The sequence below is a fragment of the Mirounga angustirostris genome, unplaced genomic scaffold (assembly GCF_029215605.1).
Source record: "Mirounga angustirostris isolate CCGP_5_RB_7025 unplaced genomic scaffold, mMirAng1.0.hap1 SCAF_5, whole genome shotgun sequence".
NCBI classification, from domain to species: domain Eukaryota; kingdom Metazoa; phylum Chordata; class Mammalia; order Carnivora; family Phocidae; genus Mirounga; species Mirounga angustirostris.
Genome location: NW_026991713.1, coordinates 125,897,133 through 125,920,099, shown reverse-complemented (window position 1 = coordinate 125,920,099; position 22,967 = coordinate 125,897,133). Strand labels below are relative to the sequence as shown.

The 22,967-nt window shown below is 37.9% G+C and overlaps 1 protein-coding gene across 1 annotated transcript; it reads right to left on the bottom strand.

The window, feature by feature from the left end:
• Window positions 1–1,772: 1,772 nt before the first annotated feature.
• On the bottom strand, window positions 1,773–22,806 carry CDNF (cerebral dopamine neurotrophic factor). The gene is made up of 4 exons (XM_045874382.3): window positions 22,556–22,806; window positions 9,252–9,379; window positions 8,052–8,193; window positions 1,773–3,300 (listed from the first exon to the last, which is right to left on the bottom strand). Exons 1-4 carry the CDS (start codon window positions 22,668–22,670, stop codon window positions 3,122–3,124), a joined length of 564 nt encoding a protein of 187 aa, XP_045730338.1. The 5' UTR covers window positions 22,671–22,806; the 3' UTR covers window positions 1,773–3,121.
• Window positions 22,807–22,967: the final 161 nt, after the last annotated feature.

The window sequence follows — 22,967 nt, the reverse complement described above, 5'->3', positions numbered from 1 at the left end:
TAGGCACTTTACAATCATTTCTTCTGGATGAATCTGGGAGGTAAAAACTCAGCTATCTGTCTAGAAAAACACTTACTAAGAGCTCAAACCCATAGGTGGAGCCTCTGGGATCTCAAAATGCTCTGCTTGTTTTTAAGGATTTGATAATCAAATATTTTCTTGTCCTATATGCCAAGCTAATTTGTTCTAAATGTAACACTCTTTAGTGGAATGTGGATGACAAATATGCATACTCAAGGATCTACAGCTTTTAAATGTTATATCTAGTCTCCCATGTATATTTAGGCACCAAATTAAAGGATCATCTGCTTGGACTTTTTGAAATCTAAAATAGATCAGGAATAATGTTTGCCCCAGACTGCTGCTGTTTAAATGAAAGTGTTTAGCCCAGAGTTCTGTCACGTCTGTCAGAATATCTGACTTGTAAATTTTGTGTGCTTATAGATTTTGGGTAAAAATACAACAAAAGTTGCATACACACACGCGCATGCATACACACAATGAGAGAGGAAGCAATTTAAAATGAAAATAAAATAGAAAACCAGTATCTACTTCTTGTCAAACCAAAAAAAGAAAGAAAGACATAATTGCCTACATTTACAAAAGAAGCCAACAGTAAGGAGGAAGAAGAGTTATTTAGGGTAAAACAGCCAGGAATTATAACTAAGATTCATGGGAATGAAAAATTGGAGCTCTGTGGCAGAGATGGTTTGTGGCCACAAACTATTTCTCCATTCTTCCTCAGTTAAAAAAAAAATTTAATTAATTAACTAAATAAATAATCCTGATTTTATTTGGGCAGCAATGAACTTAACCAAAAGATGTTCTTTCCCAAACTCCCTTGCAGCTGGGTTTGGCATGGGATTAAGTTCTGATCAATAATCTGTAAGCAGAATGTGGGGGAGGAGTAACAGCCAGGGAAGGGGGGAAGGCTGCCCTAAAGAGGCGGGTGCCTTGTCCCTTCTGGAATAAGGAGCTCCAGGGTCCACTTGGACCATGAGTTAAGAATGGAACACGCCCCTGATGTAAAGCAAAAAGATAAGAACTCCATCCCTGATAATTTGTGGAGCTGCCGTATTCACTTCTGCCGGGCTACCTGACTTCTTCTACATGAGAGAAGCAACCCTTGTGTGTTTATTGTTGTTTGTTGTTGTTGTTGTTACATTCAGCTCTAGTGAAAACCTGACTGAGATGGGAAGTTGGAGAAAATAAATCAACTGCGGGGTCCAGGGCTCAGGACCCTGCCACTCCAAGTGTGGTGCCTGCAAGAGCCGCACGGGCATCACTCAGGGGCTTGTTAGGAAAGCAGTCTCGGGCCCCACCCAGGCCTCCTGGATCAAAATCCAAACTTTAACAAGGTCCCCGGGTCCCTTGTACGCACTGTTTGAAAAGTTTCAGTGGCACTGACAGAGCGAATGCTCTATGAAAACCAGACCAAACATCATGGATTTGAATGAACTGCTGGGCAGTGTTCTTATGACCTAGATTTCTATCCTGTCAAAAAAAAAAAAACCCAAAAAAAACAAAGAACACACAACACTGAGAAAATATGACCTGATTTTGAGATCAGACATCAGACATACTTTCAAATGTTAAGTTTCTCAATAGGTTCAAAATGTACTAAAGGAAAACAAATACAAAGGTTACAAAAAGTAAAAAAAAAAAAAAACCCACTAAATATGGACTTTTAAAGATATAATTCATAATAAACTAGAGTGCTTTACACATAATGATCAAGCTGCCCAAACCCAGAAACAATAACCTTTTGGTCATTTATTACACCAAAGCTTTTTTATTCTCATTTTTAAGTTACTAACCACCAATTCTCTGACAAGTTTGGTAACATCCCAACTGTCCAACTGAAAATTCATTTACCTGCACAGCATTGAAACATGAAAATTATACTTTCAGTGTACACATTCAGTCTGGAAAATTTCTCCTCCACTCCCCCAAAGGACTCCCAGTCAGTAAATGCAATTCTCTACACGAACGAGATGTTTTGAATTAACGAAGTTCAGTTAATTTTCAAATAATTTTTCTACAGCAGTATTTTAGATAAAATGTATATACAAAAAAAAAAGACCAGATTTTAGTTGTACTACTACATGAGTTTCACAACCCTATCCAACCATGTAACCACCACCCCAGTCAAGATATACGACATTCCCATCCCCCCAGAAAGTTCCCTTGAGCTGCTCTGTAGGCCTTCCCCACCTCTGCCTTCCCCCCAGAGGCAGTCACTTGCCCAGGGGGGGTTCTTACTCTGATGTGGCCAGAAAATGGAGCCAAGAATGATTTTACAATTTAAAGCTGATAAAATAGTATTAAGAACCATAGAGCTCTATGTTGCCTGCAGGTGCTTTTACCATGCTTTAATCCTCTATCAAAAGCTCGTCTAATGTGTGGTAGCAAGGAATACAGAACACCTTGAGCTTAGTTCAGTCAACAGTGTGAGTGTTGCTACAATTTGCTAAAACACTGACTCTATTTAAGTGGAGTCTTGATCTGTTTTCTTTAAGTAGGTATAAATAGGTTTTAAATAGGTATTCCTTCTTTGGGGAAATCCTAATTTCAAATACTGCCTCCTGCCCTCCCATATCAGATACCAAAAAGAGCCAGAACATAGAGTGATTTGCAGTTGAATGTACAAAGTTTACTTTTTAAAACCTTTGATTATGCCATGTTATTGTTTTGGATTGAAGGTGGGAGTTAGGTAGGCCAAACTTTGTTTCTTTTATCCTAAACCAATATATTTAACTAAAACTTAATACACAGAGAGCAGCCTCTGAGCACTGTCTTCCTTCTTTGAATCGACTACTCCATCAATTTTTCAGTAGTTCACATTTCCCACTTTTAAGGAAATGGGCAAAGACAATATATATAATCCTTACAAAAATGATAAGAAAAGCACTGTTAGGTTTGGGTACCCTGCAAATAGAAGAGACCACTAATATTAGCAGTTTTCATCGTAAATCCAAGTAACCAATTCTTGGTTGGTTGTGTTACCAAAGCAAAAAGTATGAGACCACATACAGCGCAACTCCCAGTTACTCTTAACCAACAAGTCCATATCCTGGAGAGTCACTGTGTCTCTCCTTGATGGCATATCGGCATCGGAGGGTCACAGCTCTGTTTTGGGGCGGGCTGCTGCATACTTGGGTGCCAGTTCAGTGATGAGATTCACATAGTCAGTTTTTTCTGCACAGGCTCTGCACCCCTCTCCCCAGCTGTGCAGTATCTGTTTCAGCTCTGCTACCCTCATCTTTGACAGGTCCACTGATGCCAGGTCCAATTTCTTTTCTAAACAACAAAAAGGAAAAGCACGGTTTTTAAAAAAACCAAAACAACCGTGAAACACTTAGAAAGGCCAGTGGTGTTTCCTATCTTGGTGCCGACTACCCTGTGTTCCAAAGTGGGGAACAGTTCCAATTTCTATGGAAACCAAGACATACCTAAGGAAAATGTGTTATGTACAAAGCTATTGGGATCATTAGTGTTCTATTCAACTTGCTTTCCATGGAATTATACTTGCTTCAAAACAGGGGCCTGGGTAGCTTTGCAGAATTTTGTGACCACTCCACGGCTTCTCAAGACCATAATTACTAAAATGACTACATTGCATCCTAATTGCTGCTCCTAAGATACAAAGAAGAGAATTGATAAATGGCAGTGCCTTGGGATGGTCTTGAGTGTGGCCAGATGAAAGTCTTAGATTGTAATTAACTAGAAAGTGATGGTTCGCTTTCTATACGAAGACATGTCTGCATTAAAACAGATGGACATACCTATTACAAAGCATTATCGAGTTTTTAAATACAAATTTAAGACACCAAAACACATGAATAAAATTAAGAGCATTCTCATTGGTCCTTAATTGTTTGGGATCTCTGCTTGAACTCACCTGATCCTCTGTCCCTACTGGGATTACAAAATCATCACAGCATTCATTGACAGTCTTTTGGGATATACCCACTTCTCTAATGCTGGCGCTTTGGTGCCAACCAATCTGGCTCCTAGCCTTCTTGCCAGTAACCGGCAGGAACACTTGTCATTAACATCCAACTCCTCTAGAAAGACTACTGTTTCCATTTACTACCTGCAGACAATGTGAAGAACTCAGCTACTTCTCTATTGTCAGACCCAAAAATAGGAAAAACAAACAAACAAAGCTCATCTATAACATACTCATGATTATAATTTCCCTGTCAGAATGGGGAAATTCTTTTCTTTCCCCCTCCCCCATGACCAGGTGTGTCCTTGAACATGGATACAACATTGAAGTTTGCTTATTAGTGGCAGCCCAGGACTTTTGCAGCTTGACTTCTCTTGAGGAACCCTTTCCTTTTTTCCCTTGCATAATAAAACACAGCATTTGACAGCCTGTTATCAACCTAACATAGTGGTCAAGTGACTTATCAAAAATTTCCAATTAGTGTGCTTAAATCTAAAAGTTGGATTTTATACTTAGGAATAAATTTAACCAAAGAGGTGAAAGATCTATACACTGAAAACTACCGGACTAAACTGAAGAGAACACAAATGGAAAAACATTCTGTGTTCATGGACTGGAAGATTAATATTGCTAAAATGCCATCCTACCCAAAGCCATCTACAGCTTCAATGCAATCCCCATCGAAATTCCAATGGCATTTTTCACAAAAAAACAGAAAAAATAACCCCAATTTGTATGGAACCACTAAAGACCCTGAATAACCAAAGCAATCCTCAGAAAGAACTAAGCTGGAAGCATTGCACTCCCTGATTTCAAACTATACTATAAAACTATAATAAAACAGTGTGGTACTGGCATAAAAACAGACACAGATACTAATGGAGTAGAATCAAAAGCCCAGAAATTAACCCTTGCCTATAAGGTCAACTAATATTTGACAGAGGAACCAAGAATATTCAATGGGGAAAGAACAGTCTCTTCAATAACTGGTGTTTGCAAAACTGGATAACCACATGTGGAAAAAATGAAACTGGACCCCTGTCTTATATCACTTAGGAAAATTAACTTGAAATGGATTAAAAAGTTAAACATAAAGCCTGAAACCATAAAAATCCAAGAAGAAAACATAGGGAAAGTCTCCTTGACATTGGTTCTGGCAACGATTTTTTGGATATGACACCAGAGCAAACAAAAACAAAAATCAGTAAGTGGGACTACATCAAACTAAAAAGTTTCTGCACAGCAAAGAAGCCATCAACAAAATAAATGGCAAGTTATGGGATGTGAGAAAATATTTGAAAATTACATATCTAATAAGGAGTTAATATCCAAAATATATTTAAAAACTCACACAACCCAATAGCAAAAAAATCCCAAACAATCTGACTAAAAAAATAGGCAGAGGAACTGAATAGATATTCTTCCAAAGAAGACATACAAATGGCCAACAGGTCCCTGATAAGGTACTCAGCATCACTGACCATAGGGAAATGCAAAACAGCACTACAATGAGGTATCACCTCACATTTGTTAGAATGGCTGTCATCAAAAGCCTAAGAGATAGCAAGTATTGGAAACAATTTAGAAAAAAAATCACTCTTGCTGGCAGTATAAGTTAGTACAGCCACTATGGAAAAGAGTATGGAAGTTCCTTTAAAAATTAAAAGTAGAACTACCAAATGATCTAGCAATCCCACTTCTGGGTATATATCAAAAGGAAATGAAAATAGGATATCAAAGAGATGTCTGCACTTCCATGTTCATTGCAGCATTATTCACAATAGGCAAGATATGAAAACAACCTAAGTATCTATCAACAGATGAATGAATAAAGAAGATGTGATGTATGTGTGTGTGTGTGTGTGTGTGATGCACATGTATACACATACAACGGAATGTTATTCAGCCATGAGAAAGGAAACCTTGCCACTTGCGACAAGAATGGACTAAGTGAAATAAGTCAGAGAAAGATAAATACTGTATGATGTCACTTATACATGGAATCTAAAAAAGCCAAACTAATAGAAACAGAGCGTAGGATGGTGTTTACCAGGGTCGGGTGGGTGGAGAAATTAAGATGCTGGCAAAAGGGTATGAACTTCCAGTTACAAGTTCTGGGAATCTAATGTACACCATGGTAGTTATGGTTAATACTATATTATATACTTGAATGTTGCTAAGAGGGTAGACCTTAAATGTTCTCATCACAGAAAAGATATGGTAATTATAAGACATGATGGAGGTGTTAGCCAACACGATGGTGATAATATTGCAATATATAAGTGTATCAAGTCAACATGTTGTGCACCTTAAACGTGCACAATGTTTTATGTCAATTATATCTTAATAAATCTGAAAAAAATAAATAAAAGTTAAATTTTAAAGCCTTTTTTTATTTGGATGGTCAGCTATACCCTGTGCTCAGGGGACCCTTCAATTTTTATAGTGACCCCCATCCTTTAAAAAAAAATAGATCTAGCAAAAACATACTTTCAGGTCAAAAGCCAAATGACACCCTCCTAAATGAAAACATAATCCCACTCTACACTTACCTTGTTTGTTCATTTCATGGCTGACTTAATAAAAGACCTTTAAACATAGACGCTTTTATAGCGCAAATTATTAATATCCCACCATTTGAAGCCCTGTTCAATCTCAACTTTCCTGCCAACCATAAGCTGGGAAGGAGAATTTAGAACTGCTGGTCTATTCAAGATAAATTATTGAAGGAAAAAGAAAACACTTTCTTGCGAGTGTCAGTAGTGTCTTTGAGTTTTTCTAGAGAACTTGGCATCTGACATTCATTTTAAAAGAGGAAAAACTCTGTAACCCTAAAACTATAAGGAAAACGTTGATCCCAAAATTAAAACTAGTTCATGGCTCCCCAAGGGCCTCTAGTGGCCAGCATTGCCAAAAGATTAGTAACAATGCATTTCTTTTCAATAATATCTGAATAATTTTTCTATTATTCAAGGAGCCAAGTAAGATCCCTTGTATATAGCAGATGTTATTCCAAGTACATTTGTCAAATGAAAGAATCAAGACAGGTTTGTCCCTTTTGTGAATATTGTTTATATGAACTCAATGATTCCTGCCTCTACTTCATTACCTGGAAGCCAATAAAAACAGATGCCTTCCCCATAATCACCACCTTGGAGATTAGGGCTTGCCCTTGGCAAATTAAGAAGTAGGTTGTCTTTGGTATCTTCTGACCTTAAACCTATTTAAAGCCAGCTTTGTCGCTATGGTGCATAGGCATATTACACAGCTATGTTGGAAAATAAGACTAAAATAATTCAGAGTTGGGTGCTAATTACTTAGGTAGTTTATAATACTACAGTGGGTCTGTAACATAAAACAATGACTTAAGCAAAAGAAGTGAGTCTTTCCTGGTAAAATCTCAGGTGTTAAGGACAGGCTAAGGGAGGGATGCCCCAGGCTTTCAACACACCTATTCAGTGTATCCAAAAGGCTGACCCAGATACAAATCCTCAGTACTGTATAAGAATAGATCTATATCTGTGAAATTCATAAGGCCAAGGATAATGTTTTAAATAGGACATCTCCTCCCTTTCCTCACTGTTTACTTTAGGCACCCTCGATAAGCTTACTTCATAAAACACAACCCGACTTGATGTGAATAACCTATTTCCTAAAATTTAAAACTGGCAAGATGGTAGACAAATCTAGGGGGAAAAGATACAGTCCATGTTTAAAACTTCAAAGTCCCGACATGGCCTTTGAATAGATGAAACTTTTGTCTTAAAAGGTTACCAAGAGCTAAATCACCATGAATAGCTGCTCCCTTTACATTTGGAATTTTTCCTTGACACACATAGTTGACATTGCCTTGGTGATTTAAGAGTTTAAACCTGGCTATCCGGGTTGGCAGTTTTACTGAATGCTGATTGTGCAGTCTTCGTTTCTCTTCCCCAAAGGAGCTCAGATGGTGCTAGGCACCATTCAGCAGCCCAGCAACCTACTGGCGAGTGGAGATTGCCTTCCCTTCTCCCACCGACTTTTTAGAAACAGGGACCTTGGTTTGGAGAATGCGCAATGCTCTGGACATATTAGAAAAATACATTTGTCTCCATTATACCATATTTCAGTTCACAGATCTGGCTGTCCATCTTCTTGAGTTTCTCGCAAATCTTTGGTGCAGGCATATGCACACTCATTGGGCGAGCGACTTCATTGAGGATCTTTGTGGCTGCATCCTTCGTTGCACCTAGATAATAGCACTGAAGGAGTACAAAGAGAATTTAGTGTCCTGGGTGATGAAAAAAAGTAGTTAATATAGTTTGGAGAAGTGAGAAAGAGGTTAACCTAGTTTTCATGGCCCAGCTATTAAATTTTAACCCCTGCTGACTAAGGCACCAGAAAACAAATGATTCCATCCCCGTGATCATGTTAATTAGAAGTGCCCTACAATTCACACGATGCTCAAAGACTAATAAGAGCCAACGTTTGCTAAGTGTTTTCTCTGTGCCAGGCACTGCTCTCGGGGCTTTAAAGGTCTTAACTTATTGAATTCTCACAACAATCCTGTGAAGTAAGTACTATAATTATCCCCATTTTACACCCAAGTCACCTGAAGGTCACCAGCTGGTAAGCAGAAGAGACGGAATTTAAACATCTAGCATTTTGGCTCTAGAGTCCATGTCCTTCTCCATCATGCTATGCTGCCTTTCCAGCTGCCTAACTGAGACAATTTACATTTAAAAATATGAAACTTAATGGCACAAATAAATGTTGAGAGTTTTACAATGTGTCAGTGTTGAACAGTCAACAATGCAGATTTAACTGACAAATTGAACATGAAAATTTTAGGCAAAATGAATTGGCCTGCAATGATCTGTAGTGAAATAAAACACTTTAATGAAAAGTCATCTGTGTAAACCCAGGAAACACCATTATAAGAGAATATAAATACTTCATTAGTTATGTATAAATGATGTGATAAAAATGTTTGGACAGGTTTAACTAATAGTCTTGGTAACAAATAAAGAGTCTACCCACTGTTAACCCAGGACAGAAAATTCTCATGAGGAATCTGTGTAACTTTACTTAAAACATGGAATTGCTTGTCTATTCAGAAAGCAAAATGAAACCAGATACATTCTAAATGAAAATACATAGGACTACATTTCACTGGATGATCAATTTCTGCCTGCTGTCTACAATGAACATGCTTGAGGCAAGCATTTAAGCAGGAGAACATTAAGACTAAGATGAGAAATGAAACTATTAACAGTTTCTTCAAGCATAAGGGAAAATGAACAGGGAAAATTTACTATACCAGGCGGTTTTCTTTTCCTTTGACATCCAAGCAAAAGCTGACCAATTCCTTTTCTATGGTGTCCAGGGAAAAGTTGACTCCTCTGGCTATCAAGGAGTTATAGAATCGGTTCAAGAATTCTTTACATACTAGAAGGATCAAAGAAATTATGTAGTTATGTACAAAATAACCATGACCACACCTATGTGTATGCCCCGCTCACCAAATAAAAAAGATAAATATGATTCAACACATTGTGACAATGGATTCAAATTATAAGTAAGAATTGTTTGGGGTCTATAGCTATTTGCTTAGAATTGGGCCTTGAATAATTTATCGAAGCAATCAATCTTTGGAACCAACTTGAACCTAAAATGAGACTTTTCCCACAAAAGTTAACCCTAAAAGAGAATATAGCTTTATATAGGATACGATTCTTGGGACAGCTTTGTTTAAAGCACAGAGAAAAACCTGATTACATATCTTAAATGAAACCCCTTGGTAGTCTGCCTAGGTCTGTAAGTTCTATCATCATGAACCTAAGTGAAACTCCAATTTGAACAATCATATTCAATCCCAGCATCCAAAGCCTGATCTGGCTGCTAAGAAGTGGCACAGGCAATAACCATAGTTAACATTTGTTGGGTGCTTAAAGGTGCTGGCGCCGTTCTAATGTATGTTATTAACTCATTCAAGTCTCAGAACAAAGCTATGCTACTATCCTTATTTTATAGGTGAGGTAACTGAGTCAAAGAGAGGCCAGTTAACTTGCCTAATAAGTGCTAGAGAGGGAATTAGATCCCAGGCCATTGGACACTGGCCCTACACACTTATCCATTAGGTACCTCTGCAGTAGGAGGATACTGCTTTTCCCATGTTGCTTTTCCAGATGGGGCAAGTGTCTGGCCCTAGCAAGCAGAGAGGGAAATGGAGGCCAGAAGCTTATGCTGGAAAACAGTGGCCCTTAGTATTAGAGACAGAATTCTAGAGAAACATACTAAGGAAGAGTGGAGAGTGCCCCAGCCCTTGGTTCTATCCCTACTCTTGATTCATGGTATTAACTAAAACCAGGTAATGTGCTGCCATCCCCAATATTCAAGTGTCTTATCTATCTGTCTGGTAAATGAGGCAAGATCCACCGATCACCCTAATACACAAACTAGACACCTACTGTAGTTTAAACTATGTTCATCTGATTAAATTACTTTATTTAATAAACATTTATTGACTACTTCCTATGTATAAAACACCTTAGGAAGCCCTACTAACAGATAAACTTCAGGAAGGAGGCAAGATCCAGAAAGGAGAATCAGGTTGCAAGAAGTAATATGAGAAGAAAAAATGGCAAGTGGGAGAGAAATCTAAATCAAGATTAACTGTGTAACAATAATAATAAACATGTAGGGGAATAAGCATAAGGTAAAACCCCAAAACAGGACAATCCTAACACATAAGATGAGAAATACAAGAAAATTCACTTGAAACTTCCTAAGATCCTTTATCATCCAGAAGAGGGTGGAGAAACATTACTGTTAAGTCATAATAATTTTTAGCCAATTACTCATGTTAACAACGTAAGGGTAGTAACTAAAAAATATAAACAGATTGCTTTCAGATCCGTATTGATGCAGGGTATGGGAAGGGATTGTTCAAACATTATCAGTCCACTGGAAGACAGAAAAGTTTAAAAAAAAAAAAGAAAGAAAGCACAATACATTTTTTTTTAAAAAAACATGAAATTAAGTGGGAAAAATAAACCCAAATATATCATTAATTACAATAAGCATGAATATTAAACTTACAGTTATAGAACAGGATTTTTCAGAGCAGAACTATCAAAAATTCAATTATCTGCTGTTTATAAGAGTCACATAAAAAGTATGAGACTACAACAAAAGGTTGAAAAAACAAAAAACAACAACAAAATTGAGGAGATTTTAAAAATAATAAGATATGCCTAGAAAATGCTAACCAAAATCTGCTTTAGTCCTATAAAGCATTTTTGAGAATAACAACAGTCACTACTAACCATAAAATGAACCATTTACCAGAAAAACCAAAATAAATGTTCTAAACTAATGTACAGCCATTAACATAGCTTAATAATACAGAAAATCCTGATAGAATCATAAGAAGAAATTGACAAATTCACAATAACAGTAGATGGTTGAACATCTTCACAGCAATCATTTGATCAAATTGACCAAAAGTTAATAAGGACATTAAATATGTGAGCACTATTCACAAGTTTGACCTTATACCATATGGAACCCTTTTCCCCCAAATTAGAGAACCCACATTCTTTTCAAGAAAATATGTAATATTTACATTAATTTGCCAGGTAGTAGGCCAAAAAGCAGTTCTCAACAAGCACCAAAAAACCCATACTAAGCAGGCCACATTCCCCGAATATAATTAGAAATCAGTAACAAAAATATGATCCAACTGAGTGTCTGCCCTCCTTATGCCTAGAAATTTTTAAAACACATACTTCTAACTAATCCATGGGTCAAAGAAAAAGTAGTAAGTAACAGAAATGTACAATTTTCAGTACTTAATTCCAGTAAAAATACTATATATAAAACTTAAGGATTACAGTTAAGCAGTACTTACAAAGAAATTCATAACATTATTATCTTTCAAAAGAAAAAAATGAAAAAGAGTAAGCATTCAACTTAAGTTTTTAAAAGTATAACTATATAAACCAAAAGAATATAGAAACTACTGATAATAAAACCACATAAATTAAGCAGAAAAAATAAAAATAAATGAAACTAATGGTCAGTAAAGATAGATAAGTTCTTAGCAAGGAAAAAAGTGATAAAGAATTTTTTTAAGTGGTAAATCAAATAATATTCAGACAACCAAATAACAAGTAAGAACTCTTGGTAATTAAAATATGATTGCTAAATTAAAGAAAAAAGTTGACCAGATTTATTTAGGGGATCAAGTTGGGGGGAAAAATCACCAGGAAGTAGACCAAAAGACAAAGAGGTGGAAAATGATTAATGAAATTTAAGAAATTCAGGAAGACAAATACCTAAATAATATGACCTTCAAAAAGATAGAAGAGGGAATTGTCAAAGAACCAATATAGGGAATATTCTCATTAGTGGAAGACACAAATATCTGGATTGACAGACCCACAAAATTGAAAAAGATCTATACCAACACATAAAAGTCAAGAAACTTTAGAACACTGGTAAAAAAGAAAAGATTCTATAATTCTGCTGAAATCTAAAATAGCTCTAATAACAATTATGAAAGAGTGTCATTAGATTTCTTAACCTTGGAAACTATAAGAAAATAGCTTAATGTCATTAAAATTCTACAGAAAATATGTTTTTGACCTAGAATTCTATAAAGAGTCAAGCTATTCATTAAAATGTCAAAGTAAATAAAGTCATTTTCAACACTCAAGATCTCAAAATTATATTATCATGTGCTGTTTTTAAGGACAGTAGGCTTCACCAAAACATAAGAGTGAACCAATCAAAGGAATGCCTTGGGTTCCAGGAAACAAAGGTCAAACACAACAAAGAGACCAAGGAAATTCCCAGGAGGGGAGGGAGTCTTAGCACAACAGTGGTGTAGCTGGCTGGAGAGATGCCTATCCAGGTTAAAGCAGGACAGAGAGTCCCAGGAATGATGCCACCAAGCAGAAGATCAAACTAATAGACTACCTGATGTGGTTAATTTGTTCAAAGATGATTTTCAGTTCTGTCGGGGGAGGGGGAGAATATATATATATTTTTTTAATTTATTAAAATTATTTATTTAATTTTATTGATCATTTAATAATTATTATTTAATAATTATTATTTAATAAATGTATTAATCATATGTAATTATTATTTAATAAATTTATTAATTTATCATATATATGATAAATTAATGATTGGAACAAAAATTAACCAAAGAAAATTGAGGCAAGTTTTAATTCAAGGGGAGAAAGATATACATGAAAGATGAAATTCTGGTGCATTAGATAACTAACTTTTGAATAATATTTACATGACACAACAATATAAACCCTGAGATTTATTTTTACCCCAAGTGGTGATATAAATGTATGTAAAATGGGGGAATGGGTGTGCAAGAGACAAATGTGGGTGGGTGTAATAGATCTAAAACTTCATTTTTAAAAGATAATAAAAGTGCCAAACTTTTAGAACATTTTAAGCAGTTTATTTAGATTAATAAAGATATGTTTCAGATGAAGTAGCTAAACTACTTGGAAGTAGCTGCAGAGGAAAGCACTATCTAGAGAAGAATGGATAGGTGCTTAACATTTTTCAATATAGGCCCAGGAAAAAAAAATTTACATTTTAAACTTCTGCATATACATAACTATTTGATAATAAAAAAGGAGACATACCTAGAGAGAGAATAGAGACTTTAAAATAATAAGAAAACACCATAAGAAAAGCTTTATTTCAATAAATTCGGAAACAGCATAGACAACATCCTAGAAAAGTATAACAAAAATAAACTTACGTAGAAATAAGAACCTGAACCGACCTAAAAGCCATTTTAAAAAATTGAGGCAGTAATTAAAAATCTACCAGGGAAAAAAAGAACCCAGCTATCAGAACTATTTTATATAAACTATCACAGAGACAAGAATAGCAAAGGAAAAGAAAGGAAAGAAAACCTCCCAAATTTTAATGAGATTGGCCAAACCTTGACATCAAAACCAGGCAAGGACAATATGAGACAAAAATGACTGGCCAATTTCACGTTTTGAAAATAAAACGCACATTAAAAAAATCATAATTGGGGCGCCTGGGTGGCTCAGTTGGTTAAGCGACTGCCTTCGGCTCAGGTCATGATCCTGGAGTCCCGGGATCGAGTCCCGCATCGGGCTCCCTGCTCAGTGGAGAGCCTGCTTCTGCCTCTCTCTCTGCCTGTCTCTCTGCCCACTTGTGCTTTCTCTCTGTGTGTCAAATAAATAAATAAAATCTTTAAAAAAAAAAAATCATAATTAAGGAAGAATCACGTCAGTGACCAAGATGTTTTAAAATTAGAAAAGCTAATAATTCAATTATAGGATCATCTCAATAGATGTATATGTATTTAATAAAATCGAATTTCTGTTCATGATTAAAGCAAGCATCCATATTAAGACACTTAGCAAACTCGTATAGAAAAGAACTGCATTGACTTGATAGAGGATATCTACGAAAGCTCTACAGCAAATGTCCTACATTAACAATAAAATGATCCTTTGTCACCACTTGTATTCAATACAGAACCAGATGTGTTAGCTAGTGGAAGAGATGTTTGTTAGAAAGGAAAAAGTGGGGTGCCTAGGTGGCTCCATCGGTTAAGCATCTAACTCTTGATTTCGGGCTCAGGTCATGATCTCAGGGTCATGAGATCGAGCCCCACATCAGGCTCCATGCTCAGCATGGAGTCTGGTTAAAATTCTCTCTCTCTCCCTCCGACCCTCCCCACCCAGGACACAATCTCTCAAAAAAAAAAAAAAAGGAAAAAAAGAAAAGAAAAGAAGGAAGGAAAAAGCAAAATTTTTATCATTTGCAGACTATATGATTGCCTAGGTAGAAAAACATTCTTAATAAGGACAGCATTATGCAAAATTGCTGAATATCAGATTAATACAAAGAAACAATGAGGAACCTGCAAATTTAAAATAAGAAATCATTTACAATCGTGACAAAAATTCCAGTGTAACTAGGAGTAAATTTAATGAACTATATCAAGACTTTGAAAGAAAAAAGTATAAAACTTGATCAAAAGATCTCAAAGTAGACTTCAGAAATGGAAAAATAAACCATGTTCATGGATGGGAAGAGTCAATATTATGGATTATAATTATTTTTAAGTAAATCTATACATTTAATGTTATTCCAGGGGCACTTGGGTGGCTCACTCGGCTAAGCTCCGGCTAAGCTCCGCCATGATCCCAGGTCATGATCCCAGGTCATGATCCTAGGCTCCCTGCTCAGCAAGGAGTCTGCTTCTCCTCCTGCCTCTCCCCTTGGCTTGTGCTCACTCTCTCAAATAAATAATGTTGTTCCAATCAAAATCTCAATAGGACTTTTATAGATTTTACAACCTGGTCCAAAAATACATACGAAGAAACAAGAGCAAATGAAAGTCAAGAAACGTTTGAAGAAGAAGAAAAAAAAGAGGGGGGGGGGCGCCTGGGTGGCTCAGTCGTTAAGCGTCTGTCTTTGGCTCAGGTCATGATCCCAGGGTCCTGGGATCGAGTCCCGCATCGGGCTCCTTGCTCAGCGGGGAGCCTGCTTCTCCCTCTCCCTCTACCTCTCCCTCTGCTTGTGCTCTCTGTCTCTCTCTCTCTCAAAATGAATAAATAAAATATTTTTTAAAAAAAAAGGAGTTTGAGGAGTAGACGTTATCATCTATCAAGATTTAGTTCTAGAGCTACAGCATTGAAAACACTGTGGGAATGGCACAGAAATAGACCAGGAGACCTAGTCTAGAAACAAATGCACAAATAGAGTCTAGAAACAAATGCACAAATCTAGAGAAGGTTGGTAAAGGATGAAAGTGATGCTAAAAATCAATGGAGGATAAAAATTTACTAGTCAATAAATGGTACTAAGACAACTCACCACTGAAAAAGATAAACTTAGATCTCTATCTAAAACTACATGCAAACATAAATCCCAGGTGAATAAAGATTTATATGGGAAGAGCAGCACTACAAAACTTTTAGAAGAAAACCCAGGAAAGCATCTTCATGACATCAGGATAGAGAAGAAATATTTCTTTTTTTTTTTAAAGATTTTATTTATTTGACAGAGAGACACAGTGCAAGAGAGAACATAAGCAGGGAGAGTGGGAGAGGGAGAAGAAGGCTTCCCGCTGAGCAGGGAGCCCGATGCGGAGCCCTATGCGGGGCTCGATCCCAGGACCCTGGGATCATGACCTGAGCCGAAGGCAGACGCTTAACGACTGAGCCACCCAGGCGCCTCAAGAAGAAATATTTCTTAAAGAAGTTACCAAAACACAGATCATACATTGGATTACAGCAAAATTAAACACTTTTGTAATGTCAAAGAAATCATAAACAAAAGATAAGACAAGTCACAGACTGGAGGAAGATATTTAAAACTTACATAACTGACTAAAGATTAATATCTAGAATACATGAAAAATTGCTATGGTCTTACCCTTGGGTCCAGTCATTACCAATGACTATAATCTCTCTATAATTTTAGTTGAAACATCCCATTGTCTGACCATCACCTCCTATCTCTCCAGCTCATGTCCTCTAACACCCAACGCCCAATATCTCCGACCCCACCAGGTCATACAATCCATTGATTTTCCCACCTTTTTCACCATGCTTCCTTACTCAGTTTAGATTCCATGTTCTACAGTATAGTCACTTCTTTGCACATAAATTCAATTCTCTTGCATCTCCCTCCCTCATTGTATGCACCTGGAAAAACCCTAGCCCTAGTTAAAACCAACTCTCCACCCAGTTTGTACCTACACTCACTGAACATAACTGGAGGAAATAACACAGTGGTGCTCACTGGCCTCACTTTAAATTCATGACACTAATTTCCAGTAAGCCATCAGGGCTGTTCAACAACCCTACTCCATTGGCCATACTCACACTGTATCCAACTCCCCAAATGACAATTGCAAAGTTGCTCTCTCTTCAAAGCTTGTCTAGCACCTCCACCCCATCCTCACTCCCACCTCATGATCCTGCATCCTATTTTTCTGAGGAACAAAAAGCAACAGGAGAGAAGTCTCTCCTGCTTCTGCTGTCACATCAACCACACCTGTACCTGCATATTCTGCCTTAATTCTATGAACAAACTTTGACAACCCCTCCACCTGCTATAGAGATCCTATCAACTCCCTACTCCTGCACTTCTGCGCTCTCCCTCCTGTCTGGTTCCCCATTAGCCTGCAACATGATGTGTTACTTCTCATATTTTAGAAGCAACAGAAAGATCTCTCAACACCACATTCCCCCCCTCACCACCACCAAATACCACCACATTTGCCCATTCCTCTTTAAGAAAAACAAAGAATTTTTATGCTGTGGTTTCCAAGTCTCTCCTCTCTTCCTCTCCCTCACTCCTCCCACACCTAGTTTAAAGTCAGTGAGTTATAAAAGGTTTGTTGTGAAAGACAGGGTCCTTCGCCTCCCCTTATTACCTGATTATTTGGTTTTTTGTCTACTTCCTTGTTTTGTCCTGCATGATACTTATAGTCACTTGAAATGTATTTGTGGAGATTATTTGAGGCATAAAATTATGATGTCTTATTTCCATAAAGGATTTATGTCTGTATTTATCAGGCTTAGGAGCTACTAGCCAGGGACTACTTTAAACTAAATTGACAGCTTGATATTTTCTTGGACCCCTTATGTGAAATTTAGCTGCAAATCCAAGTGAGGACATCTTGTGGTTATAATCTCTCAGAAATGTGTTTATTCTTTCTTCAATTCTGCTCAGTGTCAAGGAAATTTTCCTTAGAGACCTCTGTGGGTAGGGATGGGTTAGCTTTATTGCTCGTTCAACCTTACACTGAGGGAGTAACACTTTGGGAATCCCAGATTAACAGAGAAGAGTGTCTTAGTAGATTCCTTACCTAAAACAAGTCTTAGGCTTTGCCTTCCATCTCCCTCACACCAAAGATCATCTTTGACTGGCCACTGTTATCTGGGCAGAATGAGTGTAAACTCAGTTTACCATTCAGGACTGCTTCTTCCCCTTCAATTTTGCCCTAGTAAATCTTTCTATCTTGTCAGCTCTTGGTTCCTTTATGACGTTTTCATATTTTCTCCTGCAGCATTAGGATTTCTTGGCCAGAGGATTGCTGTAATCTGACCCACTAAGTTCCCAACATTCTGACCAGAGTCTTTAAAAATGAAAGATTATGCTACTTCATAGCTCAACACCCTCCTGTGGTTTTCCATATCACTCAGAGTCTAATCCAGTCTCTAGATTGTCCCACAGTCCCGGATGACCTGACTTTCCACTGCCTCTCACACCTCAGGGTCTGTCACCTCTCCCACTTAAGCCACATTGCTCTGTCCTCAACAAAGTACCTAGATTGGGTGTGAAATGTATTTTTTGGCTGAAGAAAAGAGATCCTGCATATCTGTAAGAAAATTGCAGTCCAATAGGGAAAAATTAAGTTGAAAGTGCATATAATCTATCACCCAGAAATTCTTGCTCTATGACCTAGAGAAATCATCACCAATGTGCTCTAGGAGACATGTATAAGAATATTCAGAGGACCATTGTTTAAAGTTATGTAAAAGTGGGAAGAACCTAACCGAACCTCCAAGAGAGAATAGTTACATACACTGTATTTCACTCAGAAAGTGGAATTCTAGAGGCAAGTTAAAAAGAATGAACTATGTCTGTAGTTATCAACGTATAAAATGCCCCAATATAATGTTGAATGAAAAAGGTTGCAAATGAATATGTACAATGTACAATTATATACAACTAAGATCAAAAAAATTACATAGATTATTTGTGGATACACACATTTATAGTAAGAGTTCTTTAAAAATGGAAAAGAAGCACACATTAACTTTAGAACAGACATTTCTCCTGGAAAGGGAGAGAAAACAGTGGCTACAAGTGTGTTATTTTATTTTTTAAAGACAGAATGGTAGCAAATGTAGCAAAATATTAACAATGAATCTAGATGCTAGGTATAGGTCATATAAAAATTTTCCTGTATGTTTAAAGTAGTTGCTAATTGATGTTAAAAACTCACCACAATATCTTTGACTGTCACAGAAATCCCCCATATGCTCAATAAAATATTTGGTAATGTTAGTGAAATTGAATTTAAAATTTTAAGGTGAAATCACATATCAATTAAGCAATTATTAGCCAGAGCCCAAAAGGGGAAAACAGTATTTGGAAAATATAATAATGCCACCTGCAGGAAAAGAGCTATAAGCTTTTCAAAAAGATAATGATAAATGCTCAAAATCAGGTTGGTGGAATAATTAAACTGGCAGTGGACTAGAAACATTATTTTCAACAGTTCCATCCACACCTTCTAAAACTGAAGTCAGTCCCACATTATCTACTTGATTTTGGAGGAAAAATTTAAAAAGACACCAGATTAATCTGGGTGATACCAGGACTAGGGGAGAATTGCTACCTAAGAATATTCATACGTTATAAGGAGTTAAGAGTTTAGAAATAGCCAGAACTTCTTGAATAATTTGTGTACTACTTCATTGTTCCGATTTTATTTTTAATATTCCCTTAAATAATTTAGTTCCCAGCAGTATACTCAGAAGCGGTATAGTTAGTTATTCAGTGCTTGGGCTCTGAAGGCAGACTCTCTGGGTCCAAATCCTGGCTTTATTGATTACTAACTGTGTGACTTTGGGCCTTTCACTGTTGAATCATCTGACAGTCTAACTTGAAGTCCATCAGTATTTTTTCTCTGGTTACGTTTAAGATTTTCTCTTTGTTTCTTCTTCTTTCTCTCTAGTGATTCATTCTTGACAATTTCTTCGATCTTCTTAGTTATTATTTTATCAGCTGTATCTAATCTTCTATTAATCCCATTAATTTCTATTTGTAGCCATTTAATCTGGTCCTTTTCCAAATATGGTTGGACATTTTTAAGAGTCTTTGCCCTTTATTTATATTTTCAATCCCTTCCTTTATTTCTTAAAACAAAATAAATGTATTTTCTACCCTGTGCCTGATAATTCCAGTACCTGAAGCCTTTCCACTAGTTTCTGCCACTAGTCGAAACTTGCTGTCACTCATGGTGCCCTTCTTCCTCATGGGTGCAAGACTTTTCTGAATGTAAGCTTTATTTCTTAGACTTTAACTATGAGAATTATTTGCAGGCTGGGCTAAAGGTGGATTCCTACAGGTAAGATCAATATTTGCTGATGTCTAAAACCCCATTAAACTAAAATTTCAGTTTGAGATGTTTTGGACCATCCAGGTTGTGTGCATTTGGGCCTCAATGCGTAAGTGGGCTATCTTGTGATTAGGAGTTATCTGGAGACATTTTTGTTTTCCCTTTTGGTACAAAGTTCAAGTACCACAATTGCTTTTAGTCTCTAAGGATGGGGGTAGCGTTGTGGTTATTTCCAGGTCACCTTTTATAATGGAGGTCTAGCTCTTTGGGATTTCAGATTAATTGGAGGAAGACCTTATATTAAACTCCTAACTTGGGAAGGTCCTGGGCTTTGTCTTTATTCTCTTTATTCTACCAAAGCCAGGAAAACCTAAATGCAGAGTGCCGGGGTAACAAATGCCCTCAAGGCAAAAGCCACCTTCCCATTTCTTTTACCTCTTTTAGTTTCCACTTTCACCTTGATTTTTGGCCTCTGGTTATACCTTACTAACTTACTCTTAAAATTATTTTTAGGAGCGCCTGGGGGGCTCATTGGTTGAGCATGACTTTTGATTTCTGCTCAGGTCATGATCTCAGGAGTCCCAGGATAGAGCCCTGAGGCAGGCTCCTCACTCAGCAGGGAGTTTGCTTGTCTCCCTTTCCCTGTGCCCCTCCCCCATCCCTCGCACGCACACGCACAAAGTCTCTCAAATAAGTAAATAAATCTTTAAAAATATTTTTACATTTTTTTTTATTTTATCCAGTGTTTTTAGTTGTTTTCAGCTAGAGGATCAGTCATGTTGTCTTTTAGAGCTCCACGTCCTATTCATTCCTAATGCTATTAATAGGAACAGAACATTAAATATAACAGCCTGTCATTTGTATTTTTAACATTCACCGAGCAATTAGTAAGTACCAGACAGTGTTCTAGTGGTTGAAAAACAAAGTCCATACCCTCAAGGATTACATGCTAGGGAATAAATAAAAGTATCTTGTGGCTGTGAAGAAAAAGAAACATGGTAATGGGGGTAGAGAGTGACAAGGTAAGTAGTAGTATTCTAAATGGAGTGGTCAAGGAAAACCTCTTGGATAAAGTGGTATTTGAGCAGCAACCTTAAGAAAGGGAGAGAAAACCATAAGTGGACTACTTGGGGTAGAACTCTCCGGGCAAAGGGAAGAAGTGCAAAGGCTCTAGTGCAGGAGTGTCCTTGGCGGGTCCAAAAAACAGTCAGGGCACCAGAGTTATGGAAGCAGAGTGACCAAGGGGAGGGAGGACCGTAGAAAATGAGGTCTAGTCCAACACGCAATAATCACCATATGCTGTAATAAATCTAGGAAAGATGGCATACGCTTTACATTCAACTAATCCAGGGGCTCTGGCTTTTCTGAAATGTTTTCAGATAAATGCTCCAGAAATTAAATTACTAATGAGTAATCAGATCAATTGTTTGTGTCTCACAAATTCTGCTTTAAATGCATAGGATGCAGTTATAAGATTCTTTAAACAAAATTATAACTTAGCTGAACAAATATATCTATAGAAAATTTTAAAATGACATCGTGTAGATATTTTCAATTTCTGGAGAGAAGTTTAATTACCGCAGGGCTGGTAGAAAACTGGACTCCCAATTCCTAACACCTCATTAAGTTGTTATACAAACTACACTCATCCAGTTATTCAATGCATACTGTGAATCTACAGTTTCCTGTTAAGTAGGGATAGAGTCCCAAGGTTACAGAAGGGTGAGGAGGAGATCCACTTTATATAAATTATTTTGGTCAATGAAAAATGGTTGTTACAGCAGTCCAGGAGGAAGGGCCTAGCATAGCCAATTATCTTCTCTAATCTTGTTAACAACCCTCTGAAGTAGGTACTATCACGCAGATTTTGCAAGGAAGGGGCATGGGGGCTCCGAGCAGAAGGTTGGCGGAACCTAGTCGCACGTGTTCTGATTGCAGTGCCTAGCCTAGGTTCTGCGAGCAGAAGAGGAATCATCCCTGGGCATTCCTCCTAAAGAGTTAATATACTCCTCTATAAATCAACTTTACTCGGTAAGTCCTAACAAACGTTACTTTTGTTCTCTGGTTTAAGCCACCTCGACTCAATTACAGACCACTTGTTTTATTTTTCTTCTGGGAGTCAAACAAATTTAAATTGGAAAGACCTCGCCTGGCCAGGGAGGGGCCAGACTCGCTCATCAGCAGCAGACGCAGCGCCAGGGTCTTCTGAAGCTGGTTGCGTCTACACAACATCTCATCCAAATCCCAAATAGCCCAAGACCAGAACGCGGCCTCAAGGTGTCACTGGGCCGGGATCGAGCTTTTGCCTAGGCTTGGGCGAAGGCGATGGGAAACCAGGGACGGGGACCTGCATTTCCTGAGTTAAATGTTATTTATAGCCAGGGCCGGGGGAAGCCAAAGCCGACAACAGCTGCGGGGCAGCGCGGTGCCATCGCCAAGCAAGCAGGTCTCACGCCGCTCACCTTCACAGTCGGCCCCTGGCCGTTCCCCGGCCTCCTGGCCCAGCGCCGGCCCCGGGTTAGAGACCCAAAGCCCGGCAAAAAAGGCCACCGCTGCGGCTGGGCCCGTGCACCACATGCCGAGCCAGCCGCTCCAAACGCCTCGCCACCCGCGTCCACCGCCAGCCACGGTGCTACCGCCCGGGGCCGTTACAGGACGCCGAGGAGCCGAGCGAGTGGTCGGGGAAAAATCTGCCGGGAGTTGCTAGGCCAAATGACGCAATTCAATCATGAGTTTCCATTGGCTTTCAGGTAAGGACCTAGAAGGGGCGGGACGAAGAAATCCCTTCCAGGCACTCCCCGACTGGCGCGTGCGCACTCTCGCACACGCGCTGCAGCGCCGGCAGGGCGGGGTGGGAGGACGCACTAAAGCTAT